The sequence below is a fragment of the Neolamprologus multifasciatus genome, chromosome 2, assembly GCF_963576455.1.
Source record: "Neolamprologus multifasciatus chromosome 2, fNeoMul1.2, whole genome shotgun sequence".
In the NCBI taxonomy this organism is placed as follows: Eukaryota; Metazoa; Chordata; class Actinopteri; order Cichliformes; family Cichlidae; genus Neolamprologus; species Neolamprologus multifasciatus.
In genome coordinates, this window is record NC_140440.1 from 22,437,319 (window position 1) to 22,455,841 (window position 18,523).

The 18,523-nt window shown below is 40.5% G+C and overlaps 3 protein-coding genes across 4 annotated transcripts; 1 reads left to right on the plus strand and 2 right to left on the minus strand.

The window, feature by feature from the left end:
- The first annotated feature begins 1,406 nt into the window (after positions 1-1,406).
- LOC146524335 (uncharacterized) lies at positions 1,407-10,983 on the plus strand. Its single transcript, XM_085183769.1, has 4 exons — positions 1,407-1,952; positions 9,869-9,909; positions 10,078-10,141; positions 10,538-10,983. The coding sequence occupies exons 1-4, from the start codon at positions 1,843-1,845 to the stop codon at positions 10,644-10,646; spliced, it is 324 nt and encodes a 107-aa protein (XP_085039895.1). The 5' UTR covers positions 1,407-1,842; the 3' UTR covers positions 10,647-10,983.
- LOC146524336 (uncharacterized) lies at positions 4,566-8,590 on the minus strand. Of its 2 annotated transcripts, XR_014877807.1 has the most exons (3): positions 6,270-8,590; positions 5,165-6,182; positions 4,566-5,092 (listed from the first exon to the last, which is right to left on the minus strand). XR_014877807.1 is itself a non-coding variant. In XM_085183768.1 (2 exons), the coding sequence occupies exon 2, from the start codon at positions 5,925-5,927 to the stop codon at positions 5,340-5,342; it is 588 nt and encodes a 195-aa protein (XP_085039894.1). In that variant the 5' UTR covers positions 5,928-6,182; positions 6,270-8,590; the 3' UTR covers positions 4,566-5,339. The 2 variants fall into 2 exon arrangements, 1 of the variants encoding a protein (XP_085039894.1); XM_085183768.1 differs by having other exon boundaries at positions 4,566-6,182.
- A 4,499-nt stretch (positions 10,984-15,482) lies between the features above and the next one.
- Positions 15,483-16,834, minus strand: LOC146524337 (uncharacterized). Its single transcript, XM_085135467.1, has 2 exons — positions 15,780-16,834; positions 15,483-15,575 (listed from the first exon to the last, which is right to left on the minus strand). The coding sequence occupies exons 1-2, from the start codon at positions 16,809-16,811 to the stop codon at positions 15,483-15,485; spliced, it is 1,125 nt and encodes a 374-aa protein (XP_084991593.1). The 5' UTR covers positions 16,812-16,834.
- Positions 16,835-18,523: the final 1,689 nt, after the last annotated feature.

The following is an 18,523-nucleotide window of genomic DNA, read 5'->3' on the forward strand; positions in this document are numbered from 1 at the left end:
CGCCCAGTCACTGGAGAATCAAGAAAAAAAAAAGATGTTTCAGATAAAATGACTACTGCCAATCATTTAATTCATCCCAAATAAAAACTACCCTCTGGAATACATATACAGGTAACTCATGAGCCAACCGTGTCTATTAAATATAATACACAGTCTTTCAAGGGTGTTCACTTGCTATGCTGACCTCCCTGCACTCCACATAAGGCCTGGCTTGAGTACACTCTGTGACCTTTCTGCACGTTGATGACGTTGTCCGTCCAGAAGAGGGAGTGATTGATCTGGATTGACACAAACAGCCAGTGCCCTGCCTGGCCTGTCACACAGCATCACTGGGTCACTGTAGCATGCCTGAATGCCAGATGAGGAGGGATGGTGAACACATGGGGTGGTGACCCGCTGTCTGTGATGCAGCCCATAGTTTGGGGGAAGCTGGAGTTCATCTGGACAAAGAAGAACACCCATTCCAATAGTGCAGGAAGCTGTGTGAAGTCAAAGCCAAAGAATTCCGCTATGAAATAACAAACTGAGGAAAACGTGTTATAGAAATGGTAACTCTAGACAGTATAACATTGTATTTTGGAGATGTGTGATAGCATAAAATATCTAATACTGAACAATATATTCAAAGATCTCTTACATCCAGTTTCATCTTCATGTTTGTTTTTGAGTTTGTTTTTTTAAGGAACTGAAATTGTTTGGTTCTCAGTGCTCTCTAATAGGAAAAAAAAATTTTTTGTCACTACTATGGCAACACTGGCCTAATGCAGCATAATGCATCTTGTCTCAACTTCCTGTGAACCTTAATGACTATAAGCTGAAAGCACAAGTGATATAGAAGAACACATCTTTATAGCAGGAATGTCAAACTAATTTTAAATTGTGGCCCACTTTCAGTCAATGTAAAGAAGTATACCTATACAGTCTTGTCAGTTCTTTTTATACATGATAAAGCAATGCTGCTGTAGCAACAAGGAAATCTGTTAGCATGATTCTTTGGGCTTAAACCATAAAAAATAAATGTGTTTTTAAAAAGAAGCTCTGGTAGCTCATTGCTCAGATTGCCCTGTAATTATTAAAGTTTTTGTTAATTCACAAAAAAATGTGTGTGACTCAGAAAAACCCCCCATAAACATTTCTATAGTTGATCGAAAAATACTGCTGGCTTCCAGTGCGACCCCTCAGGCTCCTAGTAGATGCAGACAGGTTATCAATTTGAAAATCAAAAGTGACTTTTTTAGTGAGTTATCATATTCACAAGATTTTCAGAAAACTTTACCAGTGGCCTTGACCTTGAGCTCAAGATCACCCGGATTCAAATTTGCCGAAGACTTTCAGTAAATGCACCTATGGTATGAATGTGAAAATCCTAGGTGACTTCCTTCTTGAGTTACGGCATTCAGAAAGTTTTCAGAAAACCTGACCTCTGACCTTCACTGGGAGTCAAACTTGTCCGCAAGCTTTATTAGATGCGCCTATGGTATGAATTTCTACATCACCTTGTTCTCAAGTTATCGCATTCACAAATTTTGGCGTCCACTCCACACACCTGGCTGACAACAATACCCTGTCAGGCTTGTTACACACTGTAAAATGTAATATTGTGTTTAATTAAAAATATTAAATAGGCTGAACTCAATTTTTATCAATTTGTTATTAGAACTCAATTTAAATAAGTTACAAGTACTTTTTATGCAAAAACGCTGATAAACTCAATTTATTTGAGTTGTCTTAACTTAGAAAAACTAAATAAGCTGGAAGTTTTGCTTCTCAGTGCGGAAGGATGAAAGATTGTTTTGAAAATGCCACGTGACTACCGTCCTCCTCCCTCTCGGATCAGTCCGCATGTTCATGGTGCCAGCATTTGTTATGCAATATGTTGAGCAAACCTGGAGAAGCGTCAGCTCAAGAGATTATTGTCATTGCTGTGAATCTTTACCTGATACACTGACTTGGTGAGTAAATGTTTACTCTTATTCAAACTGATTTTGTGGCTTCTCTTAGTTTAGCACCAGGTTTATAATCTTGCTAGCTAGTTAGTGTTAGCCTAGCGTTGCTGCTGCCGCTGGGCTCATGTTACTTAAAAATTAACACCACAGCCTTAAAAACCTTACATAACACTATGTCTGTGAAATTTTCTGTTGATTGTTTGAAATAAAAAAGTGAGATACCAGCCCAGACAAAATTCTTCAGGGGTGTGGTGTGGGGGGTATTTTCAATCCATAGCCATAACTAACTAACTAACTAACTATATATATCATGTTTAATCTGAGTAGCAAAAGACCGCAGGGGGTTGAAAACAATAAGCCAGGAGTTAGCTGTGCTCCCGGACTCTATCGAGCCTTGACCTCCCGGTGTTCCAGATCTACTGGCGTTTAGATCAACTGGCGTTGGTCGAGCAGATGTGTAGCAGTCTTGCGTTTCAGGAGCTTCTACCGACAAACCGGCAAAAAAACGCCAAATGTGTCATCTGTGACACTTGTGAGGTTATCTCGAACACACTCCGTCAGTCTTGATGCCGTTGAACAACAAAATGTTTAAAAATGTTTCGAGTTTACCTGGTGATATCCTCATGCGCGACACGATCGCGAAAACAGCAAACAATTAACACCACGCCGTTGTTGTTCACAGGACAGCAAGAGTAAACGATCGGGAGACCCTTGTCGTCGTCATCGTTCCCCTCGCACGTTTTATTTCTCCGGTTTCAGCGTTTTTGCTGCACAACTAAAGCGAGCAGTTTACTTTGTGTACTAACATGGAGTCGAATCAACCAGCGCCACCTCTGGCCAAGTGCCACAGCCTACAGCCAGATCAACTGGTGACACACATCTGCAGCACGTTTGAATTTGTTTCATGCACAATACATTTGTACCTTTCAATTGTGTGTTTGTGCGTCATGCAAATAAACCATTGAAATGAATGAAATGATATCATTTATTATCAGCCTACATTTGTACAAAATGCCAATGACATACACATAGTCATAAGAATCACCATCCTGATATCAATACTTTTGCCCATAAGAAAAATGTCGTGAACAAATATATGACACACTAATATTTCACCAGTGTTGTAACATCACATGTCGTTAGCATAGTCTGCCTGTGTCTTCCCTCTGCAAACGAACATTTCAGAGTTGGTTGTGATATAGTCTGCATAAGTGTGGTCAATCTAATAATGATCCGTAAGGGGATGGCAGTTACGCTGAATATACAGAAGTTACACAGTGATCAGTAATAAACAGTCCAATGCAGGTCAGTCCACTGCTGCCACCTGTGGCCAAGTACCATAGCCTACTACAAGATTAACTTGTGACACACATCTGCACCAGCTGCTATGATCACATTGAGTAAAGGCTGATTGGCTGCACTCACACCTGGTGCATCCAAATCTACCCACAGATATGTTGAAAGATGCAATGCCAGCAATGTGGAGTGTCAACACTACAAACAATCAGTAAGCAAAGACAACACGGGTCAATTATCTCTGTTCATTCAATTCAATTCAATTTTATTTATATAGCGCCAAATCACAACAAATGTCGCCTCAAGGCGCTTCATAGATACAGAGAAAAGCCCAACAATCATATGACCCCCTATGAGCAAGCACTTTGGCGACAGTGGGAAGGAAAAACTCCCTTTTAACAGGAAGAAACCTCCGGCAGAACCAGGCTCAGGGAGGGGCGGCCATCTGCTGCGACCGGTTGGGGTGAGAGAAGGAAGACAGGATAAAAGACTCAAGATTCAACACCCACTACATTTGTAGTCGCCTACTGCAGAGGGGAAGTCAACACACACTGTGTGGTACCACTTCCCACAGAAGGTGCATTCAATCTGCAAGAAAGAGTAGATTGTCAGTGTCATTCATCTGAAGTCAGGCTCTTGAGTAAAGCAACTAAACATGTTACAGTGTGCAGATACTGCATATTTCTGTGCAACAGTCTTATCTGTGTATCACTTGCTGTTTCCTTGCATCCTTTAGGTGCTCTAGTGTCTTTAAAGTGCAAAGGCATGCAGGTCACCTGAACTAGAATTCCACTGTTGGTGCATCAAAGTGACATGTCACCCAGTGATGTTGAAGTAACCCAGTCAAGGTGCTTCCATTTGAGGTATTGATTTTGTCATCTTACCCAGTCATCGGTTTCTGCACCTGAGCTTCCCTCACCACAGGCACGACATAGCTGGGAAATGTCATCTATAAATACATATGTCACAATGAGGATATACACATAAATATTTCAAATGGAGGTCCAAATGCCGTTTCCCGGGTATACCTGAGTTTTGGATCAGGGAGAGCGCTAGGTCCAGTCTGAGCCTGGCAACCCCCTCCTCGTCAACAGGGAAGGGTATATTGGTCCCCGAAAGTATTTGTTCTGCAAGCTGAACATTGTCTACGCATTAGAATCTGTCCATTCAGGTACAATACACCATGAGCATTTTACTTACCTTGCATACAAAGATGCCACAGGATGTTAGGTCCTGCTGCTTTGGATGGGCAACAGTTGAGCATGTCCATTTGCCGATGGCTGGACATTTTCTCCTAACCAGAGCCCTTTGAAATGTAAAAAAAAAGAAAGAAAAGGAACAGGTACTGAATGTTATTCAGTGCAGCAGCTTTATGTAATCCACGTGTACAAGTTAGAAATATGACTGCTGTGGTTAACATCAGCCTGTTTTGCATACCTTGTTACATCCCTGCACCTATCGAGTTGTGCTTGTGTTGCCCCAAATGGGTCAACAAAGACAGCCCGCATCTCTTTCAGATACATTATCTTGAAAAACAAATGGAGATCATGTTGAAACCTAGTAGGTCCACATCAAATTCTCATAGTTGTGTGGTGTCTTACAATGAGTGTCCAGTGTCTGTTGTCACAGACTGCCCCAGCTGCCACGTCATAATTCAGCAGATCCAGCTACAAAGTGAAGATCTTGGCATTACATCATGAATAGTCTTAAATGAGGATGTTTAAATGTCAAAGCCAACTCACCTTTCTCAAACCTTTTGTGGACCCCTGCCAAACTGATGTCATGAAATAGGAGTCCATAATCAATGCAGCGTGTTGTCGCCCCACCAGTGTCAAATACGCATTTATGATCTAGGAGCACAAACGGTACATTGTCATTTTCGTCCAATGAGGTGACCACTCATGTGGATAACATTTACATACCTCACTTTCCAACTCTTTCCCAGGGGCCAAATCAGCAATGTTCTCCGAAAAGAGCTTGTAAGGCCCAATTCTGGACCACAGCACCTTTCCCCTTTCTCCAGCCCAGATTTTGGTTATTACTGTGAAGACAATATTGTCAGGCACTTGTCAGACATATCATTTGTTCATTGTCTGCTTACTCACCATTTTCGGGGTCGCAGCGAGACTGCACCAGTGATGGCTCCTGGCAGGGAGGCGGTGACACTGGTGGTGCTGTTGGCCCCTGGCAGGGAGGCGGTGACAGTGGTGATGCTGATGGGCCCTGGCAGGGAGGCGGTGACAGTGGTGATGCTGATGGGCCCTCGCAGGGAGGCGGTGACAGTGGTGATGCTGATGGGCCCTCGCAGGAAGCAGACAAGTTCTTCAGTTTTGCTGGGACCCTCTCCTCAGGCTGGAAGTAGTGCGTCAGTTGGTCAACGTTGACCTTCACAGTCCGCTTGCCCTTCTCTGACACCAAGTCAGCACTTTTGCCTTCCAGCTTCACAATCTTCAAGGGTCCCAGCATATCAGCATCCAGTTTGCCACCTTTTCTCTGTTCTTGCCTCACATTTTTTCGCAAAACCATGTCTCCCACCTGAAAGCCATCCTCCTCTCCCCTTTCTGCCTTCCCCCTGCGGATTTTGTCTTGGGTGGTTTTGACATTTTTGGTTACCTCAGCGTATACCACCTCCTGGGATTTCAGGCCCTCACACACGTCTTCATTTGAAATGGTTTTAGTGACCATGTCTTCTGTAACCTGCCAAAATAGAATGACTGAGTAACTGGATTAGGATTGAGACATTTTCTTTCTTGTAAATTACAGCATTTTACCTTGTATTCCTTTGGGATCTCCGATGGATACCTTGCCTCTCTGCCGAACATGAGGAAATATGGGCTGTATTTTGTCGTAAGCTGCTTCTTTGTCCTCAGTCCAAACATGGTTGACTGCAGAAATGTGTCCCAGTTCTTGGGCTCGTCACTCACCAGTTTATTGAGGGATCTGAAATGTGAATGCATAAAAACAATATACTATATAGCCAACATTGTGACATAGTTACAGCACAAAATATAAATGACAGTATTGTACCTCTGGATTGTGCCATTTAATCTCTCCACCAAGCCATTGGTTTGGGGATGGTATGGTGAGCAGAGGCTTCTTTGGATGCCCAGGGTTTTGCACAGGCCATAGTTGACCTTGAAAAGGTGATCACATTAGTCATCCAAGCTGATTACATATGTGCTTGAGTTATTAATACCTTACCTTGTTGCAGAACTCTGAGCCCTGGTCTGTAAGTAGTCTTTTAGGTGCACCAAATTTGTAGAAAGAATCCAGAATACAACTGGTGACCTCATCTGCAGTTTTGGTTTTCAGTGGGTAGGCCTCTGCCCATTTGGTGAAATAGTCAACCATCACACAAATGTACTGATTGCCACCATCCGTTAAGGTCAGTTTACCCACAAGATCCATTCCAACGAGCTCGAAGGGCTCTGTGACCTGTGAGGGGGGTAAAAAAGAACATGTTACATTTGATGTATTTGGACAGTACCAAATATGCTGTCTGTGTTACTGTACCTCGATTGGAATGTATCCTTTCTTTTCCTTAATATTGGCCCGCTTACACTGGCATTGTGGGCACTGAGCAACCTATTGACAAATTAAGTAACATTACATGCTAATAATCAGCAAAATGCCTTAGAGTTGTAGCTAATATGGGTTAGTCAGGAGCAACAAGGTACAAACAAAAGACATACAAACAACAGAAAAACAAACAAACGGAAAAGGGGGGGGGGGGGGAGTTTTTGGGTTTTCACAATGAGTTTGAGGCTCATTCATACAAAATGTGCTCATCCATTTTTTGATGTCCCCTTCCATGCCAGGCCAGTAATAGCGTGCCATGTTGGCACTGTGAGTCTTTCTCCCATCCACAGTGTCCACCAAAGTGGCTGGAATGAAATTCCTCAAAAATGTAATTTGCCTCTTTGGCAGTGCAGACCACTTTTGCAAGGTTCTCCGTTTTGTTCTTCTTCTGCCTGCATACATAATACAGGTCTCCATCTACATTGAGCATGTGAGGCAAGACAAGAACAAACAGACAAAAAGAAATGATCACATTAAAGCACAATACTACACTCTGATGGTTTACATGACATTATCTATTGTACTCACCATTTATCCTGAAGGTCTCAGCTCTTCTCTTGATTGTGTATCTTTCCCTGCTGGTTGATCCTTCAGGATAGCGATCGTGGAGTTTGAACTCCAGAAGCTCCCTCACAATTCTGGGATCCATTTCCCTCACCTACACCTGTCCACCTATCTACCTACTCCACTGTACCACAAACACACGGACTCAAAGACACACCACACAAACCAACTAGCACACCTCAGTCACTCACTTTCAGAAGTCCACTCTCTCACAAGCTCTTCTCAACCACACTGGCTATAGTTGCCTTCTAATCACTGTCTAACTGCTGTAAATTCACTAACTGCTATCGCCTCACAAAACCCACAAATGTTGGTTGTACTCACTGGGTTTATATAGACTGCATATGACTACCAATTATCTCCAGCTGTGCTGCTTAATTACCTATATTGGCTACCAGTGTTCCTAGCAAACACCACACGATTGCCTCAAGTGACTCCAGTTGCACAATTGAAATATACAGAATCACAATAAAGAAATAGGCAGACTATTCTGACAAGGTGTGTTGTGAGCACACTAATGACATATTCCTATGTAATGTATGTGTGGAGTACATATTGTTGTCGGGTAATAACATAAACAAAAGGAGTTGTGATGTCTAAAACTTCATGTATATGATCAGATTTAAATGGATACACAATTGTGTTTCATGTGGTTGCATGGTTTATGGGACAGAAAAGACAATATTGACAATCACAAATGTATTGTGCAGGAAACATATTCAAACGTGGTGATAGGACCAGCTGCAGATGTGTGTCATAGGTATATCTGGCTGGATAATGGACAGAAGAAATTGACCCGTGTTGTCTTTGCTTACTGATTGTTTGTAGTGTTGACAATCCACATTGCTGGCATTGCATCTTTCAACATATCTGTGGGTAGATTTGGATGCACCAGGTGTGAGTGCAGCCAATCAGCCTTTACTCAATGTGATCATAGCAGCTGGTGCAGATGTGTGTCACAAGTTAATCTTGTAGTAGGCTATGGTACTTGGCCACAGGTGGCAGCAGTGGACTGACCTGCATTGGACTGTTTATTACTGATCACTGTGTAACTTCTGTATATTCAGCGTAACTGCCATCCCCTTACGGATCATTATTAGATTGACCACACTTATGCAGACTATATCACAACCAACTCTGAAATGTTCGTTTGCAGAGGGAAGACACAGGCAGACTATGCTAACGACATGTGATGTTACAACACTGGTGAATATTAGTGTGTCAATATATTTGTTCACGACATTTTTCTTATGGGCAAAAGTATTGATATCAGGATGGTGATTCTTATGACTATGTGTATGTCATTTGGCATTTTGTACAAATGTAGGCTGATAATAAATGATATCATTTCATTCATTTCAATGGTTTATTTGCATGACGCACAAACACACAATTGAAAGGTTACAAATGTATTGTGCATGAAAACAAATTCAAACGTGGCTGCAGATGTGTGTCACCAGTTGATTCGGCTGTAGGCTGTGGCACTTGGCCAGAGGGTGGCGCTGGTTGATTCGACTCCATGTTAGTACACAAAGTAAACTGCTCGCTTTAGTTGTGCAGCAAAAACGCTGAAACCGGAGAAATAAAACGTGCGAGGGGAACGATGACGACGACAAGGGTCTCCCGATCGTTTACTCTTGCTGTCCTGTGAACAACAACGGCGTGGTGTTAATTGTTTGCTGTTTTCGCGATCGTGTCGCGCATGAGGATATCACCAGGTAAACTCGAAACATTTTTAAACATTTTGTTGTTCAACGGCATCAAGACTGACGGGAGTGTGTTCGAGATACCTCACAAGTGTCACAGATGACACATTTGGCGTTTTTTTGCTGGTTTGTCGGTAGAAGCTCCTGAAACGCAAGACTGCTACACATCTGTTCGACCAACGCCAGTTGATCTAAACGCCAGTAGATCTGGAACACCGGTCCGCCATCGCGCTGGTGGATAACAGAGCTCTCCGAAAACGTGGAAGCACTTTTGCAAATATGTGATATTTTGATAAATTAAGTAGATATTTGAGCATTACACGGGTACATTCTCGCCTGAAAATATCTTAAAAGGTTATTTTGTGACCCAGAAAGGGTAGTTTGGGGAAAAGGAGGATCGCATTTGTCGGCTGCGGTACTTGTAAGCGCGGCAATGGCGGAGGAGCGCGGCTAAAAAACGTATTACTTTTTCTGGGTCACAAAATAAACTTTTAAGATATTTTCAGGCGATAATGTAGCAGTGTAAAGTTCAAATATCTGTTCGATTTATCAAGACATCACATATTTGCAAAAATGCTCAGACGTTTTCGGAGACGTCCATTTTTTTCATGCTTTGTGGCAGCTTTTGAGTGGCATCTATTAATGTCAAATCTAGCCTTTATTTAACAACATAAGCAAACTCTATGTTATAATGATTGCACAGCCATTAAGGATCAAATCAGTTTCTGAAAAATGTTCTGTTTTTTCTCCCTCTGCTTGCTTCTTACTGTCTTTGAGGCTCGGGACCAGCACTCCTGCTGTTGGACAGAAAGGCATCAGTAAGTATTTTGGTTTTCCAATATATTAGCAACTGTCAGTGACATTTATATTAATCAGGCTGAACTTTAATCACACTTTAGATCAGCCTGTTTTACTTATTGTTTTATTTGTGCTTTGGTTTGGGGAAGTTGTTTCTTTACTGATCTTTTCCTGTCTTCTGTTATTAGACTTGAGATATGACTGCGTGATGCTGTTGCTGGTGACTCCAGTTAATTCTACAAGACATGCTGTGTAAGTAAACAAACAACAACAGTTTGGTCTGCATTTCTTGAAAGATCACATCCCCCAAACTTAGTTTAGAGGGTCTACACTGTATATAGTGAAGTCTGCAAGTTTTCTAACAACAGAATTTGTTTTGTTCCCAAATCATTTTGCACATCATTAGAATGAAAGTTATTGGCCATGTTTGCATAGCCCTTTTTAAAATAATGCTTTCATGACATTATTGTGTGTTGAGTAGTGGTCAGGGCTATCCAGACTGACAATTGGGACATTGAATGTCACCTCTCCGTTGGGGAGGGGGCCTGAGATTGTCTAAATTTGAGTTTGTTTATACCAAATGCAGAAAAAATGTTTTAAGAAAGCAATTAAGTTCATGTTCCAAAAAATATGATTGTTTGCTTGCAGGACAACAGGAGAGATGAGTCCTCCGTCACACATGGTGTGGTCAGTGAAGATGGTCACCTGCAGGTTCAAGCTCATTGCATCTCCAACCCACATCCCACTGACACTGTAGGTGCAGAAGGAAGTTAAAGACTTCCTTCTGTGTGTTCCTTCTTCATGTGTTGGAATGAAAAACAAATGTGTTGTTTAAATCAGAGACTGCACTTGTGACAGAACAATAAATATTTTATTTTGATTATATAAGTAATGTAAGTACAAAACAAACTTGTGGTAGGCCTAATCTTATTTTCAGGATAATTACATCTGAGACTTTGTTTCATTGTAAGATTATAACAGTGATGGCAATATAATTGTTTGTTGTTCAGCAGAACAGTGTCCAGTATGTTGGCTGTTATACTTTGTTGTGTTTGAAAATAAAAGTTGGGCTGATTTTAACATCATTACAAAAAGTGTTGTTAATTATTTTTAATCATATTCAGGTTACCGCAAATTGTTTTTTCATTTAGTTGAACTTGAAATGTTTGTCAGTAGGTAAACAATTATTATTGTACAGTCAGAAATATCAAGTTATTCTTAATACTGTACACTCTAATAAATAAAACATTGGTTCAAATTAAAAAAACATGTTAATGTTTTCCACTAGAATTTTTGAGTTAAGCCAACTTCTGGCAGAATAACATTAATTCAAAGCAATATTTTTGAGTATGGTGAAGTAGCTTTTTTGGCCACAATTAAACACATTCTTAAGTAAAATTAACTTAATAATTTTCAACTAGAACACAAAAATTTAAGTTGATCCAACGTGAATTTTATGTATAGTGAAGTTACTTTTTGGCCACAAAAAAAACCCACATTCTGAGTAACATGAACTTAATAATTGTCAACAAATACACAGGAATTTAAGTTGATCCAAGATTATATTTATGTATGGTGAAGTAACTTTTTGATCAAAATAAAACACATTTATAATTAAAATGAACTTAACTGTCGGCATAAATAGTATTTATGTTGGTCAAATATGATATTTTGGTTACAGTGTAGTAATTTTTTGGTCCTACAGGAGATTCTATAAGGGCATTTACCTGTTTCCCAGCAGGCTAAGTCGCTCCAAAATACAACCTTGATCATTTGGCTGTGTCTTATAACCATGACTACCACGTGGGCAGGCTCATGCATGGTGGTGCCTGCCCACAAAGAAGTCAAGGTTCTAAGACCTTAGAAACTTGTCGATCACTTTTTTCCCCAAACGAAGGTCAGCCTTAACATGCGCTGTGTGTGCTCTTGTGTCATGACCTTCAGAAAAAGAAATGGATGTTGTGTGTATTTGTTTGAATGCGGCAGATGTGATGCCAAATACCTGGACATCAGCTAAGGGACTCGTACCTGGTGCTCAGAAAGAATAGAAATTCAGACAGATGTATTCAAGTGAGTTAGACCCATTTAATTACAATAACTAACATCACAATTCTTTAACGTGCGTGCGAAGTGCAAGATTTGTGGGCTTCAGTTTCCTAGAACACAAATTGCCCGCTGAAACTTAAGGAACTGTGTATTTAAAATTGTAATACACCTACTACTTGAATCCTCTTTTTTTTACTTTAACATGTGACAGTGAATCAAAACAAAAGATGACAGGCTGCTATACATTAAATGCACTAATTTAAACATAAAATGAGCAAAGCTTCTTTCATTCAACTTTGTCAGCACTCTTACAAAGTATTCTTGATTCTCTTCTATATTTGACTTTTCACCCTCAAGATTAAGGCCAGCCTAAAGAGGGCATTACACAAACTTTAAAACACACCAGTACCCTCAGAACACAGGTCATGGGAGAAATTAAACGCATTCCTTAAAAATGTGCAAATAACAGCATTTAAGACACGGCAAAACATTAACTCAGAAGACTTAAGAACAGCGCTTTAAAATTTAGTAAAACACAATGAAGTAGTGCCAGAAATGCAGGAATAAGGTTTTTGTGAAACTCACTCACGAATGGTCTATCAAGTCTGCTCTAGAAAATACCAAACTTAAGATTCATTACTTTAGAGCTGGCTTTTTTGTCCATCAAGCTCAAGGCATAGCTTTTGAAATACCTCAAAGGTAAATTTCAGCTGCTTGGGATAGGTAAGGTTCAGAGCGTAGATTACTCCCATCATCAAAGCACAGGATCTGGCAACATCAATCCTCTCCAGGATCTTGGATCCCTCAACAATGATGGTTGCAGACCCATCACCAATGATAGCAATCTTCATGATTTGCATTGCAAGGTCTGCGTTGAGCTCCTCCTCATCCTTGTAGGAGAAATTAAATGTTAGGATGTATAAAATACATAGCTCAAGCACTTCAGGATGACGTGCATAAGGGAATGAACTACTACAGGTAGGAAAATAAGCTAAAACAGGTTGTCTTTTGTGTTTTTCAGTGATTTTACTTTGTCATTCTGTAATTTTTAAAAGCTAAATTAAACCATAATCCAACATTTAAAATAAAAAAATGTCTTGTTTTTCACAGTTTTGTTTTTCCACTTTGAAAAGAAAATCTAATAATCATTTTTAAGGGTTATTTCCACTTCTAAGTGAAATTTTATCTATTGCCATATTGCCACAGTTAGAAAGTGAGAAACAAGCCTTTTGTAACAGCACCACTAATTCTCCTGATCCGGAAGCAATCCATTTGCTTTAGCAGAGCATAAACAATAGAAGTGATAGCAGGTGCTAGCATTTGTGTGCAAAAGTGATTAAAATGACTCAGTAATGAAAACAAATATTTCTTGGGAGCTCAGTAATCATGTTCATTGCAAATGAAAAGTGCAAAAGTAACACGGAAGATTTGCAGAAGCTGATTTAGACTTGAGACTACATTGCAGTTACGACAAACACCGCTGTAAACATCCACTGCATGGTGCATGGATATAACGCAACAGTTGAAAAAGCCTCCAGCTTCCATAAACAAACACACACAGCCACTACTATACAAGCATAGTAAGCTGCAGTAACAATGGATGGGTCTTTGATTTGTTGAAGAAATATTGCACAAATAGCATGTTGGTTTATAGACACTGGTCGGCAGTGGCTTCAACTGCTGTGTTATAACCATGTGGAGGCTTACAGCAGTGCTTTGTCGTAATGTAGTCCCAAGTCTAAATCGGCTCCTGAAAATCCTTCATGTCAATTCATACTTTTCATTTGCAGTCAGCATGATTGTTGAGCTCCCCAGGAATACTTGGTATCATTATTGAGTGATTTTAATCACTTTTGCACACAAAATGCTAGTACCTGCCATTCACTTCCATTGTTTATGCTCTGCTAAAGCTGCTGCCAGATCAGGAAAATGACTGCGCTGGCTACAAAATTTTTTATCCTGTGTGTTTATGTTGCACCTTATCACGGAAACAGGTTTCTATTCAGCAAATTATGTTCAATGACAATGGCAATAAACATCTTCGGATTGTAATTCTGAAATGCTTTTTTCTCACTTATACATGGCAATAGACATATCTTCACTTAGGGTTGGAATGTCCCTTAACTCATTCAGCGCCAGAGATATTTAGCTTTTTCACTGATTTTGAAGGCTCACAGAATATTTTGTTCTATGACTATGTGAATTCTGAAACCACCATGACAAAAATGAGTCTCTCTTCTTTCAGCAGCAAAAAAATGTTTCTACCTCTGTTATTTTAGAAATCTGCAGTAGAAAGAGAAACTTTCATGCACAAAACACCTGTTTCTGGATCAAAGCGCTTTGTGTAAATAGGTTTTTCTAGCAGATCAGTGACTTTGATGTAAATATTTCATGTTTCAATGATTCATGCAACATCTCAACTATGTTTTACTACTATGAAAGTAAAAAAATCACCTGTAAAAATGGACTTTTGGCAGATTATTTTGTGTATAAAAATAGTTGTTTATAGACAATTTCAACATTTGAAAAATATATAAGAAAAAAGCGACTGATTTATGATTCAAAGAGTCTGTGTGTGTGTGTTACTCCCGCATGTGCACAAGTGAGTGCGCGACTTAGTCTGTTCACCCCCCACCCGGCCATCGGTTCGTCTATCAACAATTTCTGTGTGTTTTATGCAGCAAATCGTTCATTATTCTGGTCCCTGCTGCCTTCAGAAGTTTCTAACAGGAGATACTGGTCAGATAAATCCGGTTCATGTTCACTGGAATTGCTAGAAAAACCATGACGTCAGGCTGCAGACATCTCAAGCTCGAAATGACGACCTGGATCAAAAATCGCGCCACAGTGCTCGTTCTCAGTAGAGCCGACTGTCACGCTGGTGGGATTTTATCCATGTAATCAACTCCACCACCTTCTCAATTCAATAAAAAGCTCAAGAGGCATCTATGGCACTGAGCGTTCGGATTCATTTTGACGTCTAAAGACGTCTATGGCACTGAATGACTTAAATACTCAACCCTGAACAGAAAATCCAATGAACAAAACACAAAGACCCTACAGAGACATGCATTCAAAACTAAACAAAAAATTAAAAACCAACTCAAGTACTTACGCTGTATTGTTTGAAAAGATCCTCCTCCTTCTCTCCAAGATAGACTATGAGGCAGCGAATAGCAATTTCTCTGCACTTTTCAACTGTGTTGTCCTGATTGATAGAAAAAATAGATTGTGCTTGCGCGTGTGAAACCTTTATGTAAATCATAGAGCTTTATTTAAAAATAATAAACAGTGTATATGTACAGACGACATATTTTCTTCTTTTGCACTGGCCCTAGATGCAAGTGTAACCAAAATATGAAACAATTTTGGAAAAAAATAGTGTTAGTATACAATGGACCTTGTCAAAGCAGCCATATCAACATTTGACATGAAAAAAGTAAGGCAGATGCAAATAAAGGTCTATTCATAAAGTTATTCATTATACTGCAGAAGCATGTCCTTAATCGCCTCATCCTCAGACCTGCAGCTCCTCCTTTTGACAGGGTCAAGGCATCAGTTTTGGGTGTGCATTGGTCAAGCCTGGCCAAAAGGTTGATTCAAGGCTGACTGGTGTTATCGCTCTTAATTCTTCACATATCTGCAGGGCACACCAGAATAAAATACAACAAGAGACATAAGTATAAATAATTCATAAATGAAAATCCAAATGTGCATTTGTAAACATTTAAATGTATTAGGTGTAAATATATGCATTTCTAAATTTTTTATTTATCTGACTTCAATTTGTAATTTCATCAATCCACAACACAAAAACACTGGTTTAATAAACATTTTATCTCACCTGTACCTCGCTAAAAAGAGCAGGCCAGCGCTTCATGAAGTCACTGATGGCAGGGGCCTCTTTCACTATTTCCTCCCGACGAAGGCTGAACGTCTTGTCCATTTTCTGAGCTACCACTCTGGAGTTGTCCCTTTTCATCACTTCACTCAGTAGCTCGATTCTCTCTTTTTCCAAACTTTCACTAGTTTCACCTTGAGCATGAGGGGGTAGGTAGTTCACCTCAGCCTTCTTTGGTTTTTTGACATTCTTTGCCGGGTATTGGTCACATGTCATTTTCCTCTTAAGTGAGTTTACTTCAACTTCAGGGCAGCCAAGACCTCTAAGCTTGCTTCTGAAATTGTTCATCTTGTACTTTAGACGCTGCGCCCACCCATAGCATCCATTGAAGGACCCTGGTTCTTTCAGGCAGGGATGCTTTAGAGTCAGGGCCTCTGCAACCTCACTGATCTGCAGACTGGATGGATAAGCAGTATACTTATAAATAGCTTCTGCTAGTTTTCTAAGGATGTCAGGAAGCAGTGGAATTAAATCTTTTGTAGGGAGAAGAGTCCCATCTTTTTGAAAGCGCTCGTTGGCTGACCGAATTTGGATCTCTGTGAGGTCAGAAAAGCTGGGAATCTGAAACTGAACAGGCCAGCGCTGGTAACGGTGCCCTGGACTATCTTCAGATGCGGAAAGAATCAGAGTGTCATTAGTTGACACAGATGAGGTGTCAACAGAGTCCTCCTCAGATGGATTATCAGTCACGTTGGTCACATCACTTAAGGTCAAGGTTATTGTAGGCTCCTGGTCCTGGAGAAACACAATCTTGATTGTGTCCTTGTCCTTAAGGTCAGTTGTCGAAACAAGGGTAAAAAACTCATCACCAAAATCAGCATCTTTATAGTGAAGACAGAAGTCTCTTGTAATGGAAAAGGTATCACGGATGGCTGAATAAAGGTCATCCACAGTTTCTGGGATTCCAGATGGTAGTACAACTTTACGGACATCATGATCTGCAAGGATCACTCGAAGTTGAGACGGTTGTGACATTAGGTAACCTGTAGACCAAAGTTTTGACATGTTTCTGTAATTCTTAGTAACAGCTAAATAGTGCATAATATAATAAAATTTGATCTCCATATATGGAAACTAGGAGCCAATTAACTAAGTGCCATCTCTGAAAATAGTAGAAAGACTGAGATTTGGGTTTGTCTTTTTTCAGCTGAAAATCTCCACACAAAGTATGGAAATCATTTATGGAACATAAATGCTGCACTTAAGAGTCATAATGGTTGTTCCGCCACAAATGTAAGAAATCAAGGGGACCGTGTCTGATAACTCAGCTGCCTCTATGACTTTCACCGGACCAGTTTTCTCAAGCACATAGCTCCTCAGATGTTCAATTGACCAAGCAGTTACACCTTTCACTATGAATCCCACATTGCCTTTCAAAACCACAATCTGGATCAACTCCCCAAAATCTGGTAGACCACCAGTGGAACCATAAGCCAGGATCATTCCACTAGTGTACTTGGTGCCTCTGTAACACACACTTTTGGCTATCTGGACACATGTCTCACCAGGAAACTTAGCCTGCAGTGCTTCTTGGATATCCTCTCGCAGCACACTAACATCCATTGTAGACAGTGTTGTAGCCTGTAGTAATGGTCTGACAGCTCTGGAATCATGTTGGTTATAAGCAAGCAACAACTGATGCTTCATGGCCAGTGACAGCAGAATATTTCTAAAACTACGAGTATGTCTGACAACACGCTTGAAAAAGCTGTGCTTTGCCTCAAACCGCATTGTCCACAGTGACACCAGAGGACCATAAGCCCTGATAAGTTCTGGATAATGTTCTAGGAAATGGTGTTTTGGAATGAGGCGTTGCTCTGGAAAAACCATGATAAAACCTGTGTTTATGCTCAGATATCTTACTGTCCAGGAAGCAAATGGTCTCCTCTGTGTGCACTTGATTCACAACAAGCTCAACAATGTCTCGAAGCACAAGAAGCAATTCCCATGCTGGGTCAGCCTCAGGGATTTTTGATCCAACCATGAGTGGCAAGAGACGAAGCAAAGCCCAGTTCTCATGGGCATTGCCCCCCACACTTTTCCGTTGGGCAAAGTTCACAGGAACAAGCTGTGGTGCATTGGTTTTGTCTGACCATTTATAGGGGAACCCTTTGATGCATTTGTTCAGCTCTTCAAGAGTGAAGTATTTGTTGTGAATGAATAGTCTTAGGCACAGTGCTATTTCTAGGGGCACTACACCTTCAAAGAGATCATGCAACACATCAGGTGGATATCCAGACAAAACATGAAAATATTTAAGTTTTGCCGTCAGTGCACACTGTCTCTTCACTCCATAAACATGCATCAAACTGTTATTTTCCTGTAAAGCCTGGACATGCAGTGTGTGTTGTTCCGCTGTTCTGGGTGGGAATGCCTTATTTCTCACTTCACCATCTTGAAATTGTGACTTTTCACCAAGACAAAACCTACAGACATATGAACTGGAAAAGCTCTCAACAAATCCCCCCATAGAATGGGCACCAAGGTTGTCTGCAACTACACTAAACACTGTGCCTTTGACTCTTCTACCCAGTGATGGAACATACAGTCCTTCCTCCTCTAAGACCACAAGATCTTTGAGCAGTGGCTCTAACACAGCACTGTAACCAAATCTCTTTACATCCTCAGCCTTGCAAAGAATTGCTAAGAAGATTGAGTTTAGCTCAGATCTGAGCAATGAAGGGACA

Coding starts and splice junctions, on each gene's coding strand:
- LOC146524335 (XM_085183769.1), top strand. CDS start 1,843: ATGTTCATGGTGCCAGCATTTGTTATGCAATATGTTGAGCAAACCTGG. Junction 9,910..10,077: donor TGTTGGACAGAAAGGCATCA/GTAAGTATTTTG, acceptor TTCTGTTATTAG/ACTTGAGATATGACTGCGTG. Junction 10,142..10,537: donor AATTCTACAAGACATGCTGT/GTAAGTAAACAA, acceptor GTTTGCTTGCAG/GACAACAGGAGAGATGAGTC.
- LOC146524336 (XM_085183768.1), bottom strand. CDS start 5,927: ATGGTCACTAAAACCATTTCAAATGAAGACGTGTGTGAGGGCCTGAAA.
- LOC146524337 (XM_085135467.1), bottom strand. CDS start 16,811: ATGTCACAACCGTCTCAACTTCGAGTGATCCTTGCAGATCATGATGTC. Junction 15,576..15,779: donor CTCTTTTTAGCGAGGTACAG/GTGAGATAAAAT, acceptor TGTGCCCTGCAG/ATATGTGAAGAATTAAGAGC.